This window comes from Pongo abelii, chromosome 3, assembly GCF_028885655.2.
Source record: "Pongo abelii isolate AG06213 chromosome 3, NHGRI_mPonAbe1-v2.0_pri, whole genome shotgun sequence".
Classification (NCBI taxonomy): domain Eukaryota; kingdom Metazoa; phylum Chordata; class Mammalia; order Primates; family Hominidae; genus Pongo; species Pongo abelii.
The window spans coordinates 205613896-205634451 of NC_071988.2; the positions used below are offsets into that span (position 1 = coordinate 205613896).

Sequence of the window (20556 nt, forward strand, 5' to 3'; positions counted from 1 at the left end):
ACAACAAAAAAGAAAAACAGAAAAAAGCTTTCTAATATGAAATTCACACATTAAAGCTTGAAACTGACTGTACTGGATAGCGACCACATTAATTTCAATAACCAGATCAATGAAGCTTGTTTCACTTCTACCTATATAATGCTTACCATAATCATTTTCTTTTAGATAAAAGATTTTCCTTCATTATTCTCCAGATTTTAGAGGGAAGTGGGTCTACCTACTGTAGAAAAATAGTTAGTGAATGAGAAAACGTGAGCATCACAGATTTAGCTACAAAACAAAGAGGTCTTTGTCATCACAGTTGATACAGGATACATCTCTGGCCTTGTTGGAGTCTTACACTTGAGGATCTGCTGTCCCATCTTCCAGGTAGGGACACTGAGTTTGCATTTGCGCCACTGCATAGTGGCCCGAAGCTAGGGGAGCGTGGCTGGAGCAGGCTGCACAGTTGAGCAGACACCCTCCCAGTAGAAGAGAAAGTCCAGCAAACCAGCCCAGAAAGAGGGCCTCCCCAAACTCCCACCTGGGGACAAAGTCTGGGACGTTCTCATCCCAGAACTCCTGAACCGTCTTGTGGGCAACCCAAGAGACAGGAACCAGGGCTGTGATTCCCGAGACCCAGGACAGAATTCCTCCCAGGACCAGCAGTCGCCTCTTGAGATCTCTGTGACTCTCTCCAATTCTCAAACAGTCCAGGCCAAACCCAGAGACCAGCAGGCCCAGAAATCCCAGCCCATTTGACAGAAACATTAAGATCCTGGAGACCCTGAGTTCAGCAGGCAAAGCCAGGAAGGAGTCAAAGTCCTTGCACTGCATCCCCACTTCCTCTTGGATGACACAGGTTTGCCAGAGTCCCATGGTCCAGTTTTCCATTTCATTTAAGTCCAGGTTGAGGTTCTTCCAGTGTGGCAAATAAGTTGTAATAATGGATGAAATCCATCCCAGGAAAGACAGTAAAAGTCCAACACATTGCATCGCTATTCTAAAGATTAAAGCCATTGCGACAAGTCTTAGGACTTTGCCACCCCTATAGGATCTGCTGTGTTTTGTGGTTGACGGTAATGTGACAATCTTGGTTCTATGCTGCCTGGAATATAAGCTGTGGTCATTAACTCCTTGGGCACTCTGAAATGCGTTTTTGTTCTTCTTGAATATAATGTTTCATGTAAAGGACGAAGGACTCTGTTAAAACTATGAGTTAGGCTTTCTGATAAGGACTTGATCTGTTACCTTCCAATTTGGTAAAATTACATCCCCAATGCTTGATGATTATAAGTCTAAGGATGAACAAAGAGGGCTCTATGACCCCTCACCCTAAAATACAACAGAAATCTTTGTGCTTCAATATGGATTAATTAGATTTTAAGTGGTGATAAAAGGCCAGCTCTTTCTACAACAGGACTTCATTGTAAGAGCTGAATCTGAGATTTCAGGGATGCAAAACAAGGCCTTGTAAAGAAAGGTAGACTGTTTCCTATCATCTCTATTCTTCTCAGACTTCCTTAACCTACACAAGAGCCTGGCCCACATCCTTGGGTGTCGCAGGAGCTCAGTGAGAGTTGGCAGGAAGGTTCCTCGGATTCCTTTGAAAGGTAGAGGCTGGCTTACGGGACTGATTAAAATGAAAAGGACTGAGGCTGATGCCGGGGGTTACTGAGTGAGGAAGGGAACGTCCCGGAAGTTCCAGCATTCACTCTGTGGTTTTCTCCATTCTCGTTAAGGACTTGAGGGTAAAGCATGATGTCTTAGCGTCCAGGGAGGTGTTTTTTGTCCAGAGCTGAGCTGTCCCCTTGTCATTTCAGCAGCCTTCGCAGAGCAACACCAGGCTTCAAGACTCCTGCCAGCTCCCAGACAAAAGTCTCTGGTACAAACACAATAGCCACAATGGAGCTGAACTTTGAGGCTTCATCTTGTTTATTTTTTTGGTTGAGGCCACACCTTGAGAGCATGCGTATGCAGAGGGTTGACCCCTCAGAGAACACAGGGCCGGCCTCACAGGCCAGGACAAGAGGCCACCTGCCCCAGATTCCCAGGGCTGCTCCTATCCACATGGTCCCTGGGCATCCTGCACCCACTCAGAGGAGAGAAAATCAGATGGGCCCACAGGACAGAAAGCTCCCTAAAGGTAGAGCCACTCCCGAGAGGTTCTAACCTGGAGAAATAGAAGCACTGCCCATCACGTTGCAACAGTGGAGTGTAGCCCAGGATCATAGACGATCTTTTATGGTGTCTCTCAATAGGAGATCAGAGAGACAGAACCTGGATCCCGATGTATCCAAATTACTTTGGATAAGATTGTATAAGATATAGATTTGAGGTGGTACTTTCTTCAGCTTTTCCTATCATCTTAAGTTTAAAAAGAAAAAACTATGCACCAGATGAACTCTTCCTTCATTTTTACAAATTTTCAAAATTCCTGAGGTTGTATTGGTGTCCCCACCATCCTGAAATAAGTCATTCCAGGGTGCATAAAAGTACCTGATCCAGAGGGCCGGAGACCTGTCTGGGGCCTCATCACCAGTGCACAGGATATAGCAAGCTTGAGCTCTCTTCCAGGAGGCAGTCGGGGTGGTGAAGGCCTGGAGAGCAGGTGTGAAAGATCATAGGGAGATGATTCTTAATATTACAGTGAAATGCTTTTTAAAAACCTAATGGAATAGGCTGCTCCGTGACGTAGTGAGCTCTCCCTGCTACAGGCGTCTAAGCGAAAGGTTATCACCTGCCCGGGTTATCACGGAGGGGATTTCTGCTGTTGTGGGTGTTGGACCTGCATAACCTCTGAGCACCCTCCCAATTCATTTCTTCTTTCAGCATTAAAAAAATATGTTGTGGGCCGGGCGCGGTGGCTCACGCCTGTAACCCCAACACTTTTGGAGGTCGAGGCGGGCAGATCACGAGGTCAGGAGTTTGAGACCAGCCTGACCAACATGGTGAAACACCATTTCTACTAACAATACAAAAATTAGCCAGGCGTGGTGGCAGGCGCCTGTAATCCCAGCTACTCAGGAGGCTGAGGCAGGAGAATCGCTTGAACCAGGGAGGCAGAGGTTGCAGTGAGCCAAGATGCGCCACTGCACTCCAGCCTGGGTGGTAGAGCGAGACTCTGTCTAAAAAAAAAAAAAAAAAAAGTTGTGAGCCCCTCCTGCTGAGCAGGCACTGAGTGCTGAACAGTATGGATGCGACCCCTCCCCAGTCCCTGAACTCCTGACCTCAAGTGACCCAGCTGCCTCGGCCTCCCAAAGTGCTGGGATTACAGGCATGAGCCACCGTGCCCAGCTGGCAATTTCTGTGTATTTTGCTCATGAATGTGCAGCCTGGGACTCAGCAGGGACCACTTGTCTCTGCTCCAGGCAGCGTCAGCTCAGCTGGGGACTGGAGGGTCCCTTTCCAAGGTGGGTCACCCACATGGTGGGCTGCCAGCAGGGAGCTCAGCCTCTACCGTCATATAGGGTACAAAAAACACACAGACAAGGCCACCTCAAGCCAAATGGTAGCCAGATTGCTGCTGTAAGCAGCCCCCACCTCATCGGCTGGCAACAGGAGCTGTGGACCCTGGGTCCTGCAAGACAGGGTTGAGGAAGGACGAAGGCAGAGGCCCGAGAGTTCCAGTAAAAGCTTTGGATTCTGAAGTCAGTGGAGAAGCCAAATCCTCCATTGTCAAAATTACCCTTTAAAAATCCCTTAAGCATTGGAGATCAATACACATGTCTCCCCAGGCCCAGCTCGCTGGGGTCTTCTCTGGCAATGAGCAAGGTTACTCTGGGTCCACAGGTTGAGCACAAAATGAAGAAGTAGGCTTAGTTTGGGATCTTGCAGGAAGATTATCTGCTGAATCTGAAGGCAGCAGAATCCAGAGCAGAGGGCACTGGGAACACCAGGACATCACAGGTTTCCCTGCTTCCCCTCCGTAGCACCCAGCAGTGCTGCCAGGAAGAGCCGCCCTTCCTCCTAGCAGGCACGGGCCTCCCTGGCACTTTGATAAATAGGTGAAGATGAGGGGCTTCTCTTGCTAAACATAGTTTTATCTGATTGAAAGAAAATCTATAGTTTATTTTTTCTTGATTTTTCTTTCTTTTTTTTTTTTTCTTGGAGACAGAGTTTTGCTCTTATTGCCCAGGCTGGAGTGCAGATCTCAGCTCACTGCCACCTCCGTCTGCCAGGTTCAAGCGATTCTTGTGTCTCAGCCTCCAATTTTGTTAATATTTCTTATCCTACTAAATAGTAATTCACACTATTAATACTATTAAGCTTGTTATTAAGGAGAAGACACGCTGTTACCCTCACAACCCCCACAGCACAATACCTTGTATCTACTATGTGTTCAGCAAATATTTGTCTAATAAATTGATTAGAAGGATCCTTCTAAATGATAAAGTAAATATAGAATGCCAACACTATAGATGCCATTCCCATTGCCAGTGCCCTTTCATCATGGTGACAAAACCAGCTGTCCTGGAGCGTCTGAGCATAAATAATGAACTTAAATAGAAGAAATGAACTCACCATCCACCTAGAGTGGGAGAGGAAATATTGCTGAAGCCTCAAGAGTTAGCAAACAAGAGCATCCCCTTCCAGAAGAGCATCAAGAATGACATCTCTTAGGTGCGGGAAAAAGACTAGAAGGCTGAAGGCCCCCTAAAATATTCACAGGGTACTAGAAATGGATGCTTTTTCTTTTCCTTGTTTTGATTTTTATTTTCTAAATTTTCTACAAAAACTGTGCAGGACAATCATAAGAAAAAGAATGATATAAAAGAAAAAAAGATGATCTGATGGACAAAATTAACTTTCTTTTGTCAGATCATAATAATAAGTAACAGTTACCAAGAGCCTTCTACATACCGGGCACTGTTCTGAGACTTTAACATGGCTTATCTCATTGAATCCTCACAATCACACAATGGGGGTAGATACTAGGTGCATCACTATTTTACAGACGATAGGGCTAAGCACAGTGGGCAAGTAACTTGCCCGAGGTCATGGGGTCATTTACAGAGCCATGGAGGCAGCACCTCAGTTCCTTTCCCAGTGATATGGTTTGGCTGTGTCCCCACCCAGATCTCATCTTGAATTCCCACGTGTTGTGGGAGGGGCCTGGTGGAAGGTAGTTGAATCATGGGGGCAGGTCTTTCCTGTGCTGTTCTCATCTTAGTGAATAAGTCTCACGAGATCTTATGGTTCTATAAGGGGGAGTTTCCCTGCACAAGCTCTCACTCTCTTTGCCTGCTGCCATTCATGGAAGATGTGACTTGCTTCACCTTGCCTTCTGCCATGGTTGTGAGGCTTCCCCAGCCACGTGGAACTGTAAGTCCATTAAACCTCTTTCTTTTGTAAATTGCTCAGTCTCAGGTATGTCTTTATCAGCAGTGTGAAAATGGACTAATACACTCAGAGCACAGAAGTACCTGGGGCTGGACCTGTGAGTCTATTCTGCACAGTGTTGTTCCAAGCAGAGCTTCTGCATTGAAACCACCTGAGGAGCTTATCCAGCTCGACTTTTGGGTTTCCCACTCCCCTGCCTGCAGTGTGCTGGTAAATGTTTAACAGCAACTCTCAGGTTGGTAACCCTGGATTACAACCTCTGCCAATTTCCATGGTGTAAATACTCTCACCATGGCCAATTCCAGGCTACCAATGTGGAATCACTGAGTATGCAGTGAGTTAGGAAGAGATAATACAGTCATATAATGGTGACTATTTATGGCAGTGAAGACACATGCTGAGAAATGAGTCATTAGGCAATTTTTGTCATTGTGCAAATATCACAGAGTGGGCTTACACAAACCTAGATGCTCTAGCATCCTCCACCCGAGGCTGTATGGTATGGCCTATTGCTCCTAGGCTGCAAACCTATACAGCAGGTTACTATACTGAGGACTGCAGGCAGTCTTAACACAATAAGGATTTGCATATCTAAACATAGAAAAGATGCAGTGAAGGCCAGGTGCAGTGGCTCACACCTGTAATCCCAGCACTTTGGGAGGCTGAGGTGGGCGGATCACCTGAGGTCAGGAGTTCAAGATCAGCCTGGCCAACATGGTGAGACCCCATCTCTACTAAAAATACAAAAATTTTAGCCAGGTGTGGTGGCACATGCCTGTAATCTCAGCTACTCAGAAGGCTGAGGCAGGAGAATCACTTGAACCTGGGAGGCAGAGGTTGCAATGAGCCAAGATTGCACCACTACACTCCAGCCTGGGTGACAGAGTGAGACTCTGTCTCAAAAAAAAAAAAAAGAAGAAGAAAGAAAAGAAAAGAAAAAAGATGCAGTGGAAATGCAGTGTTATAATCTTACTGCACTGCCATATACACAGTCTGTCATTGACTGAAACGTCAATATATTACATGAGGCTATCTAGATAGAATAGCTATAGATAACCTCAAGAACATAGATAATAGTAAAATAACGAGGAAGGGATATCTTTGGAGTGTTCCTTTGCTTGTCATATCATTTATAAGTTTATATAATTCAATTTTCAGTGATGGCTGTGTTTAACAACCAACTCCCAGAATTCCTGAAAAATTGACAGCTCTCTGGAGCCCGTGTGAGACAGGTCCTGCACGTCCCCGTGACAAGCACAGACATTGCACATCCCAGGGAGAGTCCCGGGAGCTGGGGGCAGGACTCTGCAGGTCAGCAAACTCCTCCAGCACTTCTCTCACACACTGAGGCTTGTGAGTTTGAGAACTGGGCTACCTGGCTTTACTGCCCAGAACACAGGTCTGAGACCCCTCAGAATCCTCAGCCAAACCCAGTCACACTGCTGATGCTCAGCCTTTAGGCTGTGGAGGAGGCAGAAGGGCAGGCTGGTATGGATTTTGCCAGCCCCCCTCCTGTGGTGCCTACCTCTTGATTTTTGGTGTTTCACTCAAGTGACTTGTCTGAAATATAGAGTGGTCCCTTATGTCTTTCTGTTCCAATCCTCCAAACACCACCAGCTTGGCCTACATACATTTAGGATGTTGGTGGTTAAAAATATATATTGCTTTTAGATTTATAGCACTTACTGGTTACTTGAATTGATGCATTTAATTTTATCATTACCAGCCAATCTATTAGTTGAATGCTCCTGAAGCTTTCATCAAAGGTTTTGGGGAAAGAAAAGAGAAAAAAAAAAAAAGTCCAAGTTCTTGCCCATTGGAAGAAAAAAAAAAGCCAACCAGAGACTCTAAGGAAAAAATATATAAACAAGTATAAACTCATGCTTATCTGGAAACTGGGACTTTAAACTTGCAGGCAGTGGCTTCCTACATCAAAGGATCTTTAGGGAACCACCAGCAGAAAGTTCCTCCCCGTGGCCTGACACGTTTTGCCCAGGACATTCAGGGGGTGAATGGAATGACAGCAGGTAGTGGGAGGGGTTCAGCCCAGGAGACCATCGCCAGGACAGATCCAGAGGGGTGTGTGCAGACCCCTCCAGAAGGCCCCGTTGCTGCTGCCCCCCAGCTCCCAGTCCAGAGGGTGGACCGGGTCTGAAGACATAAGCAGGATGTGTCGCCTCCACGTAATTACTCTGCTGTAAGTGACTCCAGGGGTGCCCTCAGTCCGATTCAGGTGATGGCATTTAAGAGAGGAAGTAGGGGAACCCTAGTCAATATTCACTTGTTCTCTGCTTGTGTGTACACTGGCAAGGAGGAATGTGTGGATTTCCAGCAGCAGGAAACAAACCGTTTTCATAGCTGAGTGTGTGGGGGTGGAGTGTTTCTAAAGCCTAGTTATCTCATGTCTCTGTCTTCTGAGGCCCTAACTGAGATTTTTATGCCAAACTTTCAAGGCACTAATGCCTAAGAAATAATGGGAGACAAGGAGACATCGGCTCTCAGTAGTGAAGGGAACATCTTGTCATGCAACAACCAAGGGCCATAGGCCAGAATAACGCGTCTCAGTCTGTTCTGTGCTACTATGACGGAATACTTAAGACTAGGTAATTTGTCAGAAATGTATTTGGCTTGATCCTTTTGTAGTGCGTGAGCATGATGACTGGGTGTTCACACGCATGTGTGATGTGCCACCCTCAAACCTTGTTACAATGTCGGCACATTACCCATCTGACCTGAAAAAAAAGAAAGAAAAAGAAATGTATTTGGCTCACAGTTCTGGAGGCTGGGAAGTCCAAGACCATGGCACTGGCATCTGGTGAGGGCCTCTGTGCTGCGTCATGCCACGGCTCAAGGCAGAAGGGCAAGAGAGGATAAGGGTGAGCGGGCAAGAGGGACCCAAACTCGCTTTTATAACCACCCACTCTCAAGATAACTCACTCCCAAGACAAAAGCATTAAGTCCTCCCTGAGTACAGAGCCCTTTTGACCTAATCACCTCTTATAAGGCCCCACCTCTAAACACTTGCACTGAGGATTATGTTTCCAACATATGAACCTTAGGGGACACATTCAAACCGTAGCAAAAGCATAATAATAATAGCCAGTATTTATTAAGCACTTACTGCTTGCTGGGCGTTAGGTTAAGAGCTTTAGCTGTGTTATCGTATTCTCACAAGAACTGTCTGATATAGACACCATTTTTATCTCCATTTAACTGATAAGGAATCTGAGGCTTAAGTAAGCCAATTAGTTTGCCAAACAATGGTTCAAGGATTGAAGCCTGTCTCACACCAAAGTCTAGCCCTTAATCTTTTATGCTGTACAGAGTGATCTGAGACCATTGTTATGGTTGCCTCTCCATTTTGTCCTGAGGCTTTGCTTGCGAACCCTGAATGCATCCTCCAGCAGTGGGGGCTGAAGCTGTGGGAAGCACATGCTGGCTTTGTGGCTGTAAAGTTAGAAACTGCTACAGCAGAGGGGCTTGACAGGGAAGGTTATGGGAAATGTCCTAGCCAGGGACTCCATCTCCACCCACTACGCAAATAGAAATGAAAAGACCCTCTATCTTGGGATTAACTGGGTTCTTTTCTTTGTAAATCCTTTCTAAATATTAATCTAAGCTCCCAACCCTCATGGCTAATGTTTCCTTTAAGTTTCCAGTTAACACATGGGAAAATCATTGCAAATCCGTGACAGCCTTGGCACCTACTCTTGAAGAGGTGGGTATCTGAGACTCATGGAACCCTAGAGGCAGCCAACGCCTCAGGCATCACAGTGCCTTCATTTTCTAGTGAGCTGAGGATCAGTGTCGAGATTCTGACCCGGCCTCCAGACTCAGATTCCAGGGTTTCTTCCCCTCTGCTGCGCTGCTGGAATCCACAGCCCCAGCTGGTGCCCCAGCCATCAGAATATCTGCCCTTTTCTCCAGGAGAGAGACTGAACTCCGTGCAAGCATTAGCCAAACACCAGCATGTCCTGGAAGGCATGCTGAGAGCTGGCAGAGAGGGGAAGGTGTGAGATGGAAGCGCCTGGCCCCGGGTAGATGTAGCAGGAGCACAGGCAGGGATGTGGATGTGCCCAATCTGGGAACCATCATCCAGGGAGCCCTAGATTTCATGAACAAGAGGACTCTGGTCCTGCTTCCTAGAACGACCTTAAAGAAACATCAGCCTGAAGACTTTGGGACCATCCCAGGCCCAGCCAGGAGTTGACACATGAGGACTTTCTGGGCACAAAAGTTAAAAATTGAACTTGCACCATCGCCTGAGTCAGCTTTGCTGTGTGCCCTTCTATCTGGAGCACTTATGTTGCACAACTCCAGGGAGCAGCATTTCCATAGAACACAGTGTCAATCCCATCACTTTCATTCTTTCTCTTTAAACAGAGAGACCAACTGTAGAAAAGCTAAGGTGTTGGCCACTCATTCAACAAGTTTTTGTTGAGCATCTAGTGCCAGCCTCAGGGCCAGGCCCTGGGTATACAGTTAACAAAGCAGTCATGGTCCCTGCCTTCATGGAGCTTGAAGTGTAATAGAGTTTGGCAGAAGATACATATTCAATGCCTAAATGAAACCAACTATGGGAAAGGCATCAATTGAATACCCATAAACATCCATGCCCTGGGCTTCCGGGACCTGCGGCCCCCAGCCTGGCAGAGTCACTACCCTCAGACACTCGCCAGGGAGAAGTGGAAATCCCTCCTGAGCCGGGGAAGGGAAAACTATGCTTCAGTCAGACCTGCCCCCTGAACCTCAAGGAGCTCAGGTCACAGGCTTACAGACCTTTCCAGGACAGTGAGCCTTCCTGGGAACCCATCTAAACAGCTGACCGCATCCCAGAGACTTTAGTGCTGCCTGGAGCTCTGGAGGATGTGACCTTCCAACTTGAAGCAGCTCAGGATGTCCGGCACCAGCATGGCTAAGTCTGGGGTGTGGGAGGGGCTATGGAGGGGAGGCCTGCCTTGGGTCTCCCGCTGACATACACCTGCTGCCGCCAGGCTCCCGTGTGCCACAAACAAACACAAGAGCTCTTTGCTCTCTCAACAGGTTGTTCCATTCAGGTTTTTTGAAAACAGTGCGCTAACCAGGTCTGAAGGAGGTTTCTCTCTTAAATTCCCCTGTGAAGGAAATCATGGGATTGCAGTGAGACTTTGTGTCATGGCCTTCTCTTTCATAAAATCCTTGTTGTCTGTAATACTCCTGTTTCCAGCTCAGAGGCTGCTCCCAAAATCAACAGACTTCCCACCCAACTGCAGAGCCCACAGGTCAAACTCCTCCAAAGAGGACACTATTTTACCCAGTCGAGGTAAAAGAGCCTTTGAAAGTCCCCACCTAATACTCATAAAAATGGTCTTATTTCAGAGTTATTACATGGATTTCTCCCTCGAGAGGATGAAACTTTTCCATAAATTAAAGATTAATTTAATGCAAATGGAAGACTTGGACTCTGAGCTTAGAAAGACCTGGGTTCAAATTCTGACTCTGCTACTTAAATCTATGTGGCCTCCCTCGGGCAACTTAACTTCTCTGAGCCTGTCACCTAGTCTGTAAAATAGTGATAGTAACTGCACCAGCATTCACATGGTGAGATTGGGGATAGCATAGGAAAGTCACAACACATAGTAAGCTCTCAATAAATGAGGGTTCCTATTTTTATTTTGTATTTGGTTTTTTCAAACCCATTTTCAGAGGCAGCTGTGAAAGTGCATTTCACCTGCAGGTGGGTGGCTTGTTGTGGTGCACTGGCTGAAACAGATGCCCTTTTACAGGCTTTATACAACTGGATGCTTCTAAAATGCTTTTTTGTGCCACAGAAAAAGCTTGCCTGCGCATGGATCGCTCTTCCTCCTCCTCCGACATGAGCGAGTGCTTCGTGCTTCTCTCTCTGGACCGCTCCCTCCCACACTGTGCCATTCATAGACTGAGAGGATCAGATACCCTGGTCAGTGACCGTGGTTCCGGCCCACCTGCTCGACCTGGGGCTGCGGCTGGGAGGCTGGATTCAGAGGCAGTGTTTCTTGCCAAGTTTCCCTCAGATCCTGCTATGGGAGAAAAGCCGTGGGTATTATCAGCACAAAGATTCCCACCAAGCTTCGTTGGAAGAAAAATATAATTTCTAAGAGGAGAAACACTGAATAAAGACATTGTACATGTGAAATACTTTGCACCTGTATCTGAATCGTTTCATCCATCCATCCATCATCCATCCACCTATTCATCCATCCATCCGTCCATCCATCCATCTGTCCATCCATCCATCCATCTATCCATCCATCCATCTGTCCATCCATCCATCCATTCCTCCATCTGTCCATCCATCCATCCATCCGTCCATCCATCTATCCGTCTGCTCATCTGTCCATCCATCCATCCATCTGTCCATCCATCCATCTGTCCATCCATCTATTCTTCCTGCATTACGTATCCTTGTGTTGAGTTCCTGTAATAAGCACATCACACACGGGGGATCAGGGATGGAGAAGAGGGGTCCTCTCTGTCAGGTAGCTCACAGACCATTCAAGAAGGCAGACAAGCAAAGAGGCAACTGCAATACCGTGTGACAAGTGTGAGATGAGGGAGGAGGGAGTGGGAGAAGAGACTGAGCACTTGGCTAGGACACGTAGCCTGTGCGGCACCACCAGGGAGGCTTCCCAAAGTTGGTAATGTTTCATGTCCATGCAAAGCATGATGGGAGCCATCAGAATTTAATGCCAAGCAGAGAGGAGGGAACAGACAACACAGGGGTAAGGAACAGCATGTGCAAGGCCCAGAGTCCACAGCAGATTCCCAGGCTGGGGGCCAGTGGCAGCCACAAGGCAAGGGCTAGGCTCAGGGCTTCTCTTTCTTTTTTGAGCCATCAACCCCTTGTGCAACTCTGTGAGGTTTATGAGTCTCTTTTCAGAGTCATGTTTTTAAATGCATAAATTAAATACACAGGATGACAAAGGCAACCAATGACATTGAAATACAGTAATCACAACATTTAAAAAATAGTAATAGATGTTCTCTATTAACACATTAAATAACAAGACCTAGCAAAGGGTCTCCAAGTACCATGCTGTCTCAGTGGTGAAATGTGTAAATATTTCAAGACATTGTCAACAACTGCCATGTAATATGAAAATATCTGTAGTTTCCATTGGTGTCAAAATACTGGTGCTCCTAGACCACATGGTTTGTTGCCCACATTCATAATTAAAGAAAATGCTAAATTTCAGTTTGAAGTTAGTAGAAAATGTAATTCCTCCTCCCCACCATTTCCTATTCCCAAGAAGCCCTTTCTTCGCGTTCATGGACTCCAGCCTCACAAACCCCTGGTCCTAACTCAGCTCCTCCTGCCGCAGCAGCTCAGTCACTCTGGATTCCATGACCTCAACAATCCAAAATGCGATCATTGACACATTAGTGTCATTGTCCTTCTCACCTGTGGGCAGGAATTGCGTCTGTCCTTTCACCTCTGTGAATCCAGAGCCCATCAGAGCAAGTCTGCACACATTAGATACTCAGGAAATGTTAAATGAATGAATGAGTCATGTCACACCAAGGATTGTGGACTTTGGACAGGGATTTGGGGGTGGAGATTGGAGTGGCATGATGAGATTTACTATGAATTTCAGAGCATGACAAAATCAGATCTCTGAGGTGTCCCGTTTCTACTGCATCTATTGTGGCTCAGGTGAGGCAACTGCAAGACAAACAGGAAAAGATAAATAAATCTTTATAATAAGGAAAAGATAAATAGATTTTATTTCACTTGTGGGATTCATGCAACTCCTACCTGAATCTTTAATAACAATGGAAAAAACCATGATCCTGTGGCAAAGAAAAGAAAAAACACCTTCTTGGCCAATTTTAAGACCTGCTGTGGAAAAACAAAAGTGCTTGAAGAAATAAACATAGAAGTAAATCTTCAACAACCAGAGAGTTAATTTAATGCCAATGCAGATATTACAAAATATGAGATATAGCTTTAATGTGTCATTAGTTTTGAAAATCAAAAAAAAAAAAACAAGAATGGACTTTGAATGATAAGAATATGTATTAGTGTTTCTCGAATTTGAAGAATTTGCAGAGAAATAGTTTTTAGGCTTTTCATAATATGCTCATGAACCCCAGTTTGAGAAAACACTGACTTAAGAAACTTAAAGTTTTTTTTTTTTATATGTAATAAAATTGCCTTGTGTTGGAACAACAATGATTGATTTAGGGTTGTTGAACTATGTGTGACTTATGATTTCTGAAATTTTCATAATGAGGTGATATTTTGCCTAGAGCTTATGTAAATTTCTAAGGATCATGTTTTAATATAAAATATTTTGTTAAAATGGAGGCTTTAAAATTAAGGAAACTTAAAGTCTTTTATGAAAATATTAAATGTAAATTACCATTGTAAGTTTTCTCATTATATTCTTAGAACTGCTAATTTTAAAAAAACTAAAATAAAAATACAAAATTAAAATCTCACAGCTGTCCAGGCATCTATGATTCCCAGAATGAAGAACTTTGTATTTTAGAAAATTATAATTATAGTAGATAGAATACCTACTGAGAAATAGGTAGTTGCCATTTTCTTTGATGTTGTGATATATTGACAAAACTTATATTTTAATTGTAAGTGGCTGCAACTTAAGGGAAAAAGAAAATAGTAGAATTAAGAGATTCTATTTTTACTATTAATTTATAATTTCTATCTCACCTAACCTATTCCTCTAAAGAATCTGAAATTGGCTAAAACAATTATAAATTCTGCAAAACAACATTGTTGCAAGAATTTTTAGTTTATTGATTTACCTCTTCTCCACAGAGTATGTGCAACTTTAAAATTTTGAAAATTAAATTAAAAGTGATTTTTGCAACCATCTTTAATATCAAAGGCATGATAAGTAAACTCTTGCTTAAGTGAAGACTGATATGCATCTTGTCTAAATTATTAAATAGAAAGATATTGTCAATGTATGTGTCATCATTGTAAAAAGTTAAGTGGTTATGGATGGGAAAGTCATATCTGTTCTTACCAGTTCATTCTTGGTACTATGACTCATGGCTGATTATATGTCTGCTGTTCCTGCTTCCTGTTGGAGGAAGTTCTTGAAGGAAATGGCCATATTCTCTTCCTTTCTGGAAAGTTCTTTCCATTCCTGACATAGTTGGCTTTTCTGAGACCATTTTGCGGTGACCACTGCCAAAACAAGGCTTTGACAGTGCAGCTTCCCACTGCCCAGCAGTGCCCACACCTCTTCCTCTCTTCTGCTGCTAACTAAATGCTTGACAGCTTTGGCCTGGGCCACCCACTGTTTTACCCTTCTTGCTCTTAGACCTAGCTTTCAGCACAGTTCCCAGCTCGGATCACTTTTTGTTCGTTTTTTGCATTTCCTGCGATTGTCTCAGGTTAGAATTTCTGCGCCCACCCCTAACCCAAGAAACCCCACCCTTGGCTCCCCATGAGTCCAGAATCTAGGAACTGTTCATCACTGTGTGTGAACTAAACTGAATGAAGCATGGTGATGAGAGGACTCGGGGACCTAAAATACATTGTGATACATGGATATTTTGTAAGGGCTTTTTAGACCAACATAGAAAAAAAGAAAATTTGCTTCCTCACAACAAAGTTTTGATTTATCGTTTTTGTTTATTTTTAATTTTCTAGCCTCATTCCATAAGGGGATGCTGAGTTGCTGGAAAAAACTAGAGCCTGACATATGTTAGGAAGAAATTATTTTAATTTTACTAAAGCCAAAAGATAACTATAGAGCTGGTTGCCTGCCAGGTGCCAGAGCACCTCCCTTCTCCCCCAGTTGGGAGCCAGTCTCAGCCATCTCCATGGTGTGGTTCTGGAGTAAAGAGAGCCTGATGGCTTGTGTGTCTTAGAGATTTCACAAAGATCTGGTTCAACTCAAGATTGCTACAAACCATAGGCCCTAGTGGCCACTGTAAATATCAGGGTTAATTAATTCACCCTTTCATCCTGTGACATATTCATCCATTCTCTCAACAAACCGAGCCATGCCCCAGGTACTGTACTAAGGCAGATACCGAGATGGGTCAAACGTGGTTCCAGCCACCATGATCCAGTATGACAGGCATGAAGAAGAGGAAGGACAGGGTGCTGTGGGAGCCCAGAAGGCAGCTCCTAACCCAGAAGGGGAGGTCAGGAGTGAGCTTCCTGCAAAAGCTGATGTTTAAATTAGAGGATTTAACAAGAAGAATGAGATGGAGGAGGCACCCAGTCAGAGACACAGCAGGTCTGAAGGCCGGGAGGCGTGAACCCCCAACAGTAGATCTATGGCTCTCCAGTCAGGATCATCTTCCGCTGACCCCGAGAATCTCCACCATCAAAAACGCACATGGAACTGAGGCCACTTCCTGTCTGGGGACACCCAGCTGGGAACCCTGTGGCTTAAAACCTCCCTCCGCACAGACCTCCTGGGACTCACGCAGCTCGCCTGTGTCTGGGTGAGAGGTCATTGCTGTAGGGGAGGTGTTGCTGGAGGTAGTACAAGGGGCTTTAGCCTCAGCGCACATCCTGAGTGGGAGAAGGAGGGGCAAAGCCAAGCTCCCAGTCCCTGCGTAGCTTCCCAGAGTACCCCTATAAGACCAACAAAGCCCCATTCTAACCCACTCTCCCATATAATCCAAGCTGGGCCTACCACCCTCAACCTCCTTCCAGAAGGTAAGGAAGATCTTACTGTTTGTACCCCCAAACTAATAGAAATAATTCTTGCAGTCTCCCCCCAGGGACCAAATATGTGGAGTCCGCACTCACTGAGCATCTAGTGTGTCTCACACACGTGAGGTACAAGGCTCCCTGCAGTGAGTCTCATGGTGTTGGGAAACCGCAGCCGGGCACTGGCTGGCTTGTCTCTTGGTTGACCCCTTTATTCTCCTCTGGGCATGGCTTGCTGCATTATTTCGGGCTGGGATCCCGACACAGACCTGTGGACATCTGGACCCATGCCAAGTTGGTGTATTTCAAATCCCCAGCAATGACAGAAATGTCACTTAAAACAACCTCCTGTCTATTAAGGTAGCACAATTTTTTTTTTTTAAAGAATAAAGCACAATACTGGCAGGACTTTCAGGAAATAAGCATGCCCATATGTGATGGCTTCTTATGGTGTTCCTCTCTTTCTTTCTTGAGAAAGATCAGACAATAATGTAACAAGAGCTATGGAACTGTTTGGCCCAATAATCCCACTTTTGGGAATACACTACAAGAAAATAATTTCAAAGAAAAAAGCTAATATGTACAAATAAATACACAGCAGCCGCAACTGCACACTGGTATAAAACTGGAAACAAACCAGACGAACAATAAACAGCTAAACAAATTATGGAGTGCCATGAAATACTTTATGGACATTGAAAATGACAAGGTCAGGGCCGGGTGTGGTGGCTCACCCTGTAATCCCAGCACTTTGGGAGGCTGAGGTGGGTAGATCACCTTTGGTCAGGAGTAGAGATATGGTGAAACCTCGTCTCTACTAAAAATACAGAAATTAGCCGGGCATGGTGGCGGGCGCCTGAAATCCCAGCTACTTGAGAGGCTGAGGCAGGAGAATTTCTTGAACCCAGGAAGTGGAGGTTGCAGTTAGCTTAGATCACACCATTGCACTCCAGCCTGGACAACAAGCCAAAACTCTGTCTCAAAAAAAAAAAAAAAAAAAAAAAAAAGCAAAGAAAATGACAAGGAAAGGACCATTTTGAGGCATCAAGATTGGAATATTTAAGCAATGATATAAGATAAAGCAGCACACACATGCTGCATGTAACTATATATTTTTAAGTACTTAAGTGTTCTACAAACATTACAAGATAGCCTAAAAGGAAATAAGTGGAATTTAAATGTTCACTAGGTCCTTTCTTTGCGTTGCTCAAGTTCATCATTTACAAAGCACAGTTTTCTTTTTTTTTGAGACGGAGTCTCGCTCTGTCGCCCATGCCGGAGTGCAGTGGCGCGATCTCGGCTCACTGCAAGCTCCGCCTCCCGGGTTCACGCCATTCTCCTGCCTCAGCCTCCCGAGTAGCTGGGACCACAGGCGCCCGCCACCGCGCCCGGCTAATTTTTTTTTTTTTTTGTATTTTTAGTAGAGACGGGGTTTCACCGTGGTCTCGATCTCCTGACGTCGTGATCCGCCCGCCTCGGCCTCCCAAAGTGCTGGGATTACAGACGTGAGCCACCGCGCCCGGCCACAAAGCACAGTTTTCAAAAGCACATGTGTGTCTCTTTAGAAGGACAACAACCCAAACGATGGGATCCCTGGGACGTGGCCAGGGATGCGCTGTCAGAGCATTCGTTTGCCAGGTCACTTTGTCTCTGACTTGCACGTCATGTTTGCACACCTCCCTCAGCCAGAATGCATGTTCCTCTGTTCTCCAAGCACGGCAGTCCAGATGAATGCAAAAGAAGTGGCTTTTCTCATCTCCGCTGCACGTAATGCCGGGCAGGAATGGACAACAGGGAGGCAGGAAATTTTCTATTTGAATTAGAAGGCTAAGATGTCCCTTACCTTTTCTGGGACAATGGATCCGTCTGGGCTGGCATTTGCTGTGTGGAATGGAAAGGAGTTATGCTGGAGGAAGTGAATGAGCAACAACCTCATATCTGGGATATTTAAGGTCTGACAGCTGAGAAGCTCATCAGCAACAATCCTGGTGCAAATTGGGAGCTTCTGGAAACAGGGACCACCAATTCTCCTTTCCCTATTTTATTATGATTAGGTCCCAATCAAAAGGTTATTTGGGCCGGGCACCGGGGCTCACGCCTATAATCCCAGCACTTTAGGAGGCCAAGGCAGGTGGATCACCTGAGGTCAGGAGTTCAAGACCAGCCTGGCCAACATGGTGAAACCCTGTCTCTACTAAAAATACAAAAATTAGCCAGTCTTGGTGGCACACATCTGTAATCCCAGCTACTGGTAGGCTGAGGCAGGAGAATCGCTTGAACCCGGGAGGCAGAGGTTGCAGTGGGCTGAGATCGCACCACTGCACTCCAGCCTGGGTGACAGAGCAAGACTCTGTCTCAAAAAAAAAAAAAAGGAAAGAAGAAAGACTATTTGGGAACAGCTTTACTGAGCTCTAATTCATACAATTCATCCATTTGAAGTGTTCGATTCCATGGCTTTTAGCATATCACAGAGCTGTGCAATCATCACCACAACCAATTTTAAAACATCTCCATCACCCCTCAAAGAAACCCAGACCCTTTAGCCCTCACTCCCTTATCCTCCTCTCATTACCCTCACATCTAGGCAACCATGAATCCACTCTGTCTCTATAGATTTTCCTGTTCTGGACATTGCATATAAATGGAATGGTACAATATGTGGTCTTTGTACTTCTTTCATTTAGCATAATGTCTTCAAAGTTCACCCAGGTTGCAGCCTGTAACAGTACTCCATTCCTCTCATTATGGCAAAAAAATATTGTGTTATATGAGGAGACCACATTGTATTAATCCACTCATCAGTTGCTGATCATTTGGATTGTGTCCACTTTTCGACTATTATTAAGAATGCTGCTATGAACCTTTATGTACAAGTTTTTGGGTGGACGTATGTTTTCATTTCTCTTGGGTGTATGCCTAAGAGTGGAATTTCTGGGTCATATTGGAGCTCCATGTTTAGCCTTTGGAGGAACCACTAAATTGTTTTCCAAAGTGACTGCACCATTTTGCATTCCCACCAGAGTGTATGCGGTTCCCATTTCTCCCATCCTCACTAATACTTGTTATTATCTGTCTTCTTTATATGACAGATATATGGTGCGGTGGTCTCTCGCGGCAGTTTTGATTTGCATTTCCCTGACGATGCATGATGTTGAGGACTTTTTCATACGCCCGTTGGCCATTTGTGCATCTTCTCTGGGGAAATATCTATTCAGATCCTTTGCCCATTTTTAAATTCGGTTGTCTTTTTATTATTGAGTTGGAATAATTATTTATACATATTTTAAATGCAACCCCTGTATCAGAGATGTGATTTGCAAACATTTTCTACCAGTTAGTTTATTTTCACTGTTTTCATGGTGTCTTTTGAAGCACAAAAGGTTTTGGTTTTGATGATGTCCAACTTGTCTGTTTTTTCTTTGATTGATTATATGCCAAAGACTCTTGCCAAGCGTGGCCCTATGGAAACATTCTGTGCTGGGTTTTTGAGGAAATTTAATTTAATATAAAATGTAATTTAACTTAAAACTCCTATATTGCTATCATATTATAAATCCAGTTCGGGATTTAGAAATGTATAAACTCTGTAAATATGCCACTTATAATTCATTAGACTTTTCACTTACAATGCTCCAGTTCTTGGAGAGGAACATTTTGAATAATGGAGAATACTTCTTTTCCCCACAGCAGCCCGGGGCCTGACACTCCATTAGCGTTTCTCTTAATAACTTCCCAAAGCCTCCACCAGTATCAAAAGATGTCCCAAGTACCTCTCAGAATTTAATATACATATACATTTGTTCCCACAATTTCCACTTCTAGAAATTGATTCTGAAGACATTCTTACAAAGATCACTATTCAAGGATGTTCACCACAGGATTACCTTGTAAAAGGGAAAACATAAGCCTCATCTAAACCTCCATCCATAGAGGACTGAAGAAATTAAATTGTAGTATGGAAGTCTCTGGAACAGTTTTAAAAGGTGATGGATCTTTAAGTGTTGGCTTCAATGAATATTCACAATATATTGTTTACTTAAAACAAATAGAGATAAGGTATGGAAAGTATACACTATATATAGTTTTTTTTTTTTTTTTTGTAAAAAAACTAATTTGTTGGGCATTCACATCTTTTTTTTTTTTTTTTTTTTTTTTGAGATAGTCTCACTCTGTTGCCCAGTGCTGTGGCACAATGGGCTCACTGAAACCTCCGCCTCCTGGGTTCAAGTGATTCTCCTGCCTCAGACTCCAAAGTAGCTGCGATTACAGGCATCCGCCACCACACCCGGCTAATTTTGTATTTTTAGTAGAGACACGGTTTCACCATGTTGGCCAGGCTGGTCTCGAACTCCTGACCTCAAGTGATCTGCCCGCCTCAGCTTCCCAAAGTGCTGGGATTACAGGCATGAGCCACCGCGCCCGGCCCGCATGTCGGTATTAATAGCAGATAACCAAAGTGTGCAAAGGAAATATGGCTTTGTCTCTATTTTCGTAATTGACCCAGCCTTCTTCAGGGCCCCCCAAGGAACAGAACTTACATTATCTGGTTAACAGCTTTTCACTTTGCTCCAGTT

General features: G+C 44.7%; 1 protein-coding gene and 1 non-coding gene across 2 annotated transcripts; one reads left to right on the plus strand and one right to left on the minus strand.

Annotated features, from left to right (window-relative positions):
- Window positions 1–187: 187 nt before the first annotated feature.
- On the minus strand, window positions 188–999 carry CLDN24 (claudin 24). Its single transcript, XM_002815332.2, has one exon. It carries the CDS (start codon window positions 997–999, stop codon window positions 337–339), a length of 663 nt encoding a protein of 220 aa, XP_002815378.2. The 3' UTR covers window positions 188–336.
- Window positions 1000–7953: 6954 nt separating this feature from the next.
- LOC112133289 (small nucleolar RNA U13) lies at window positions 7954–8055 on the plus strand. Its single transcript, XR_002914956.2, has one exon. It is a non-coding gene; the product is annotated as a small nucleolar RNA U13 (small nucleolar RNA).
- Window positions 8056–20556: the final 12501 nt, after the last annotated feature.

What these genes read in the sequence shown, in the direction of transcription:
- CLDN24 (XM_002815332.2), bottom strand. Translation starts at nt 999, where the DNA reads ATGGCTTTAATCTTTAGAATAGCGATGCAATGTGTTGGACTTTTACTG.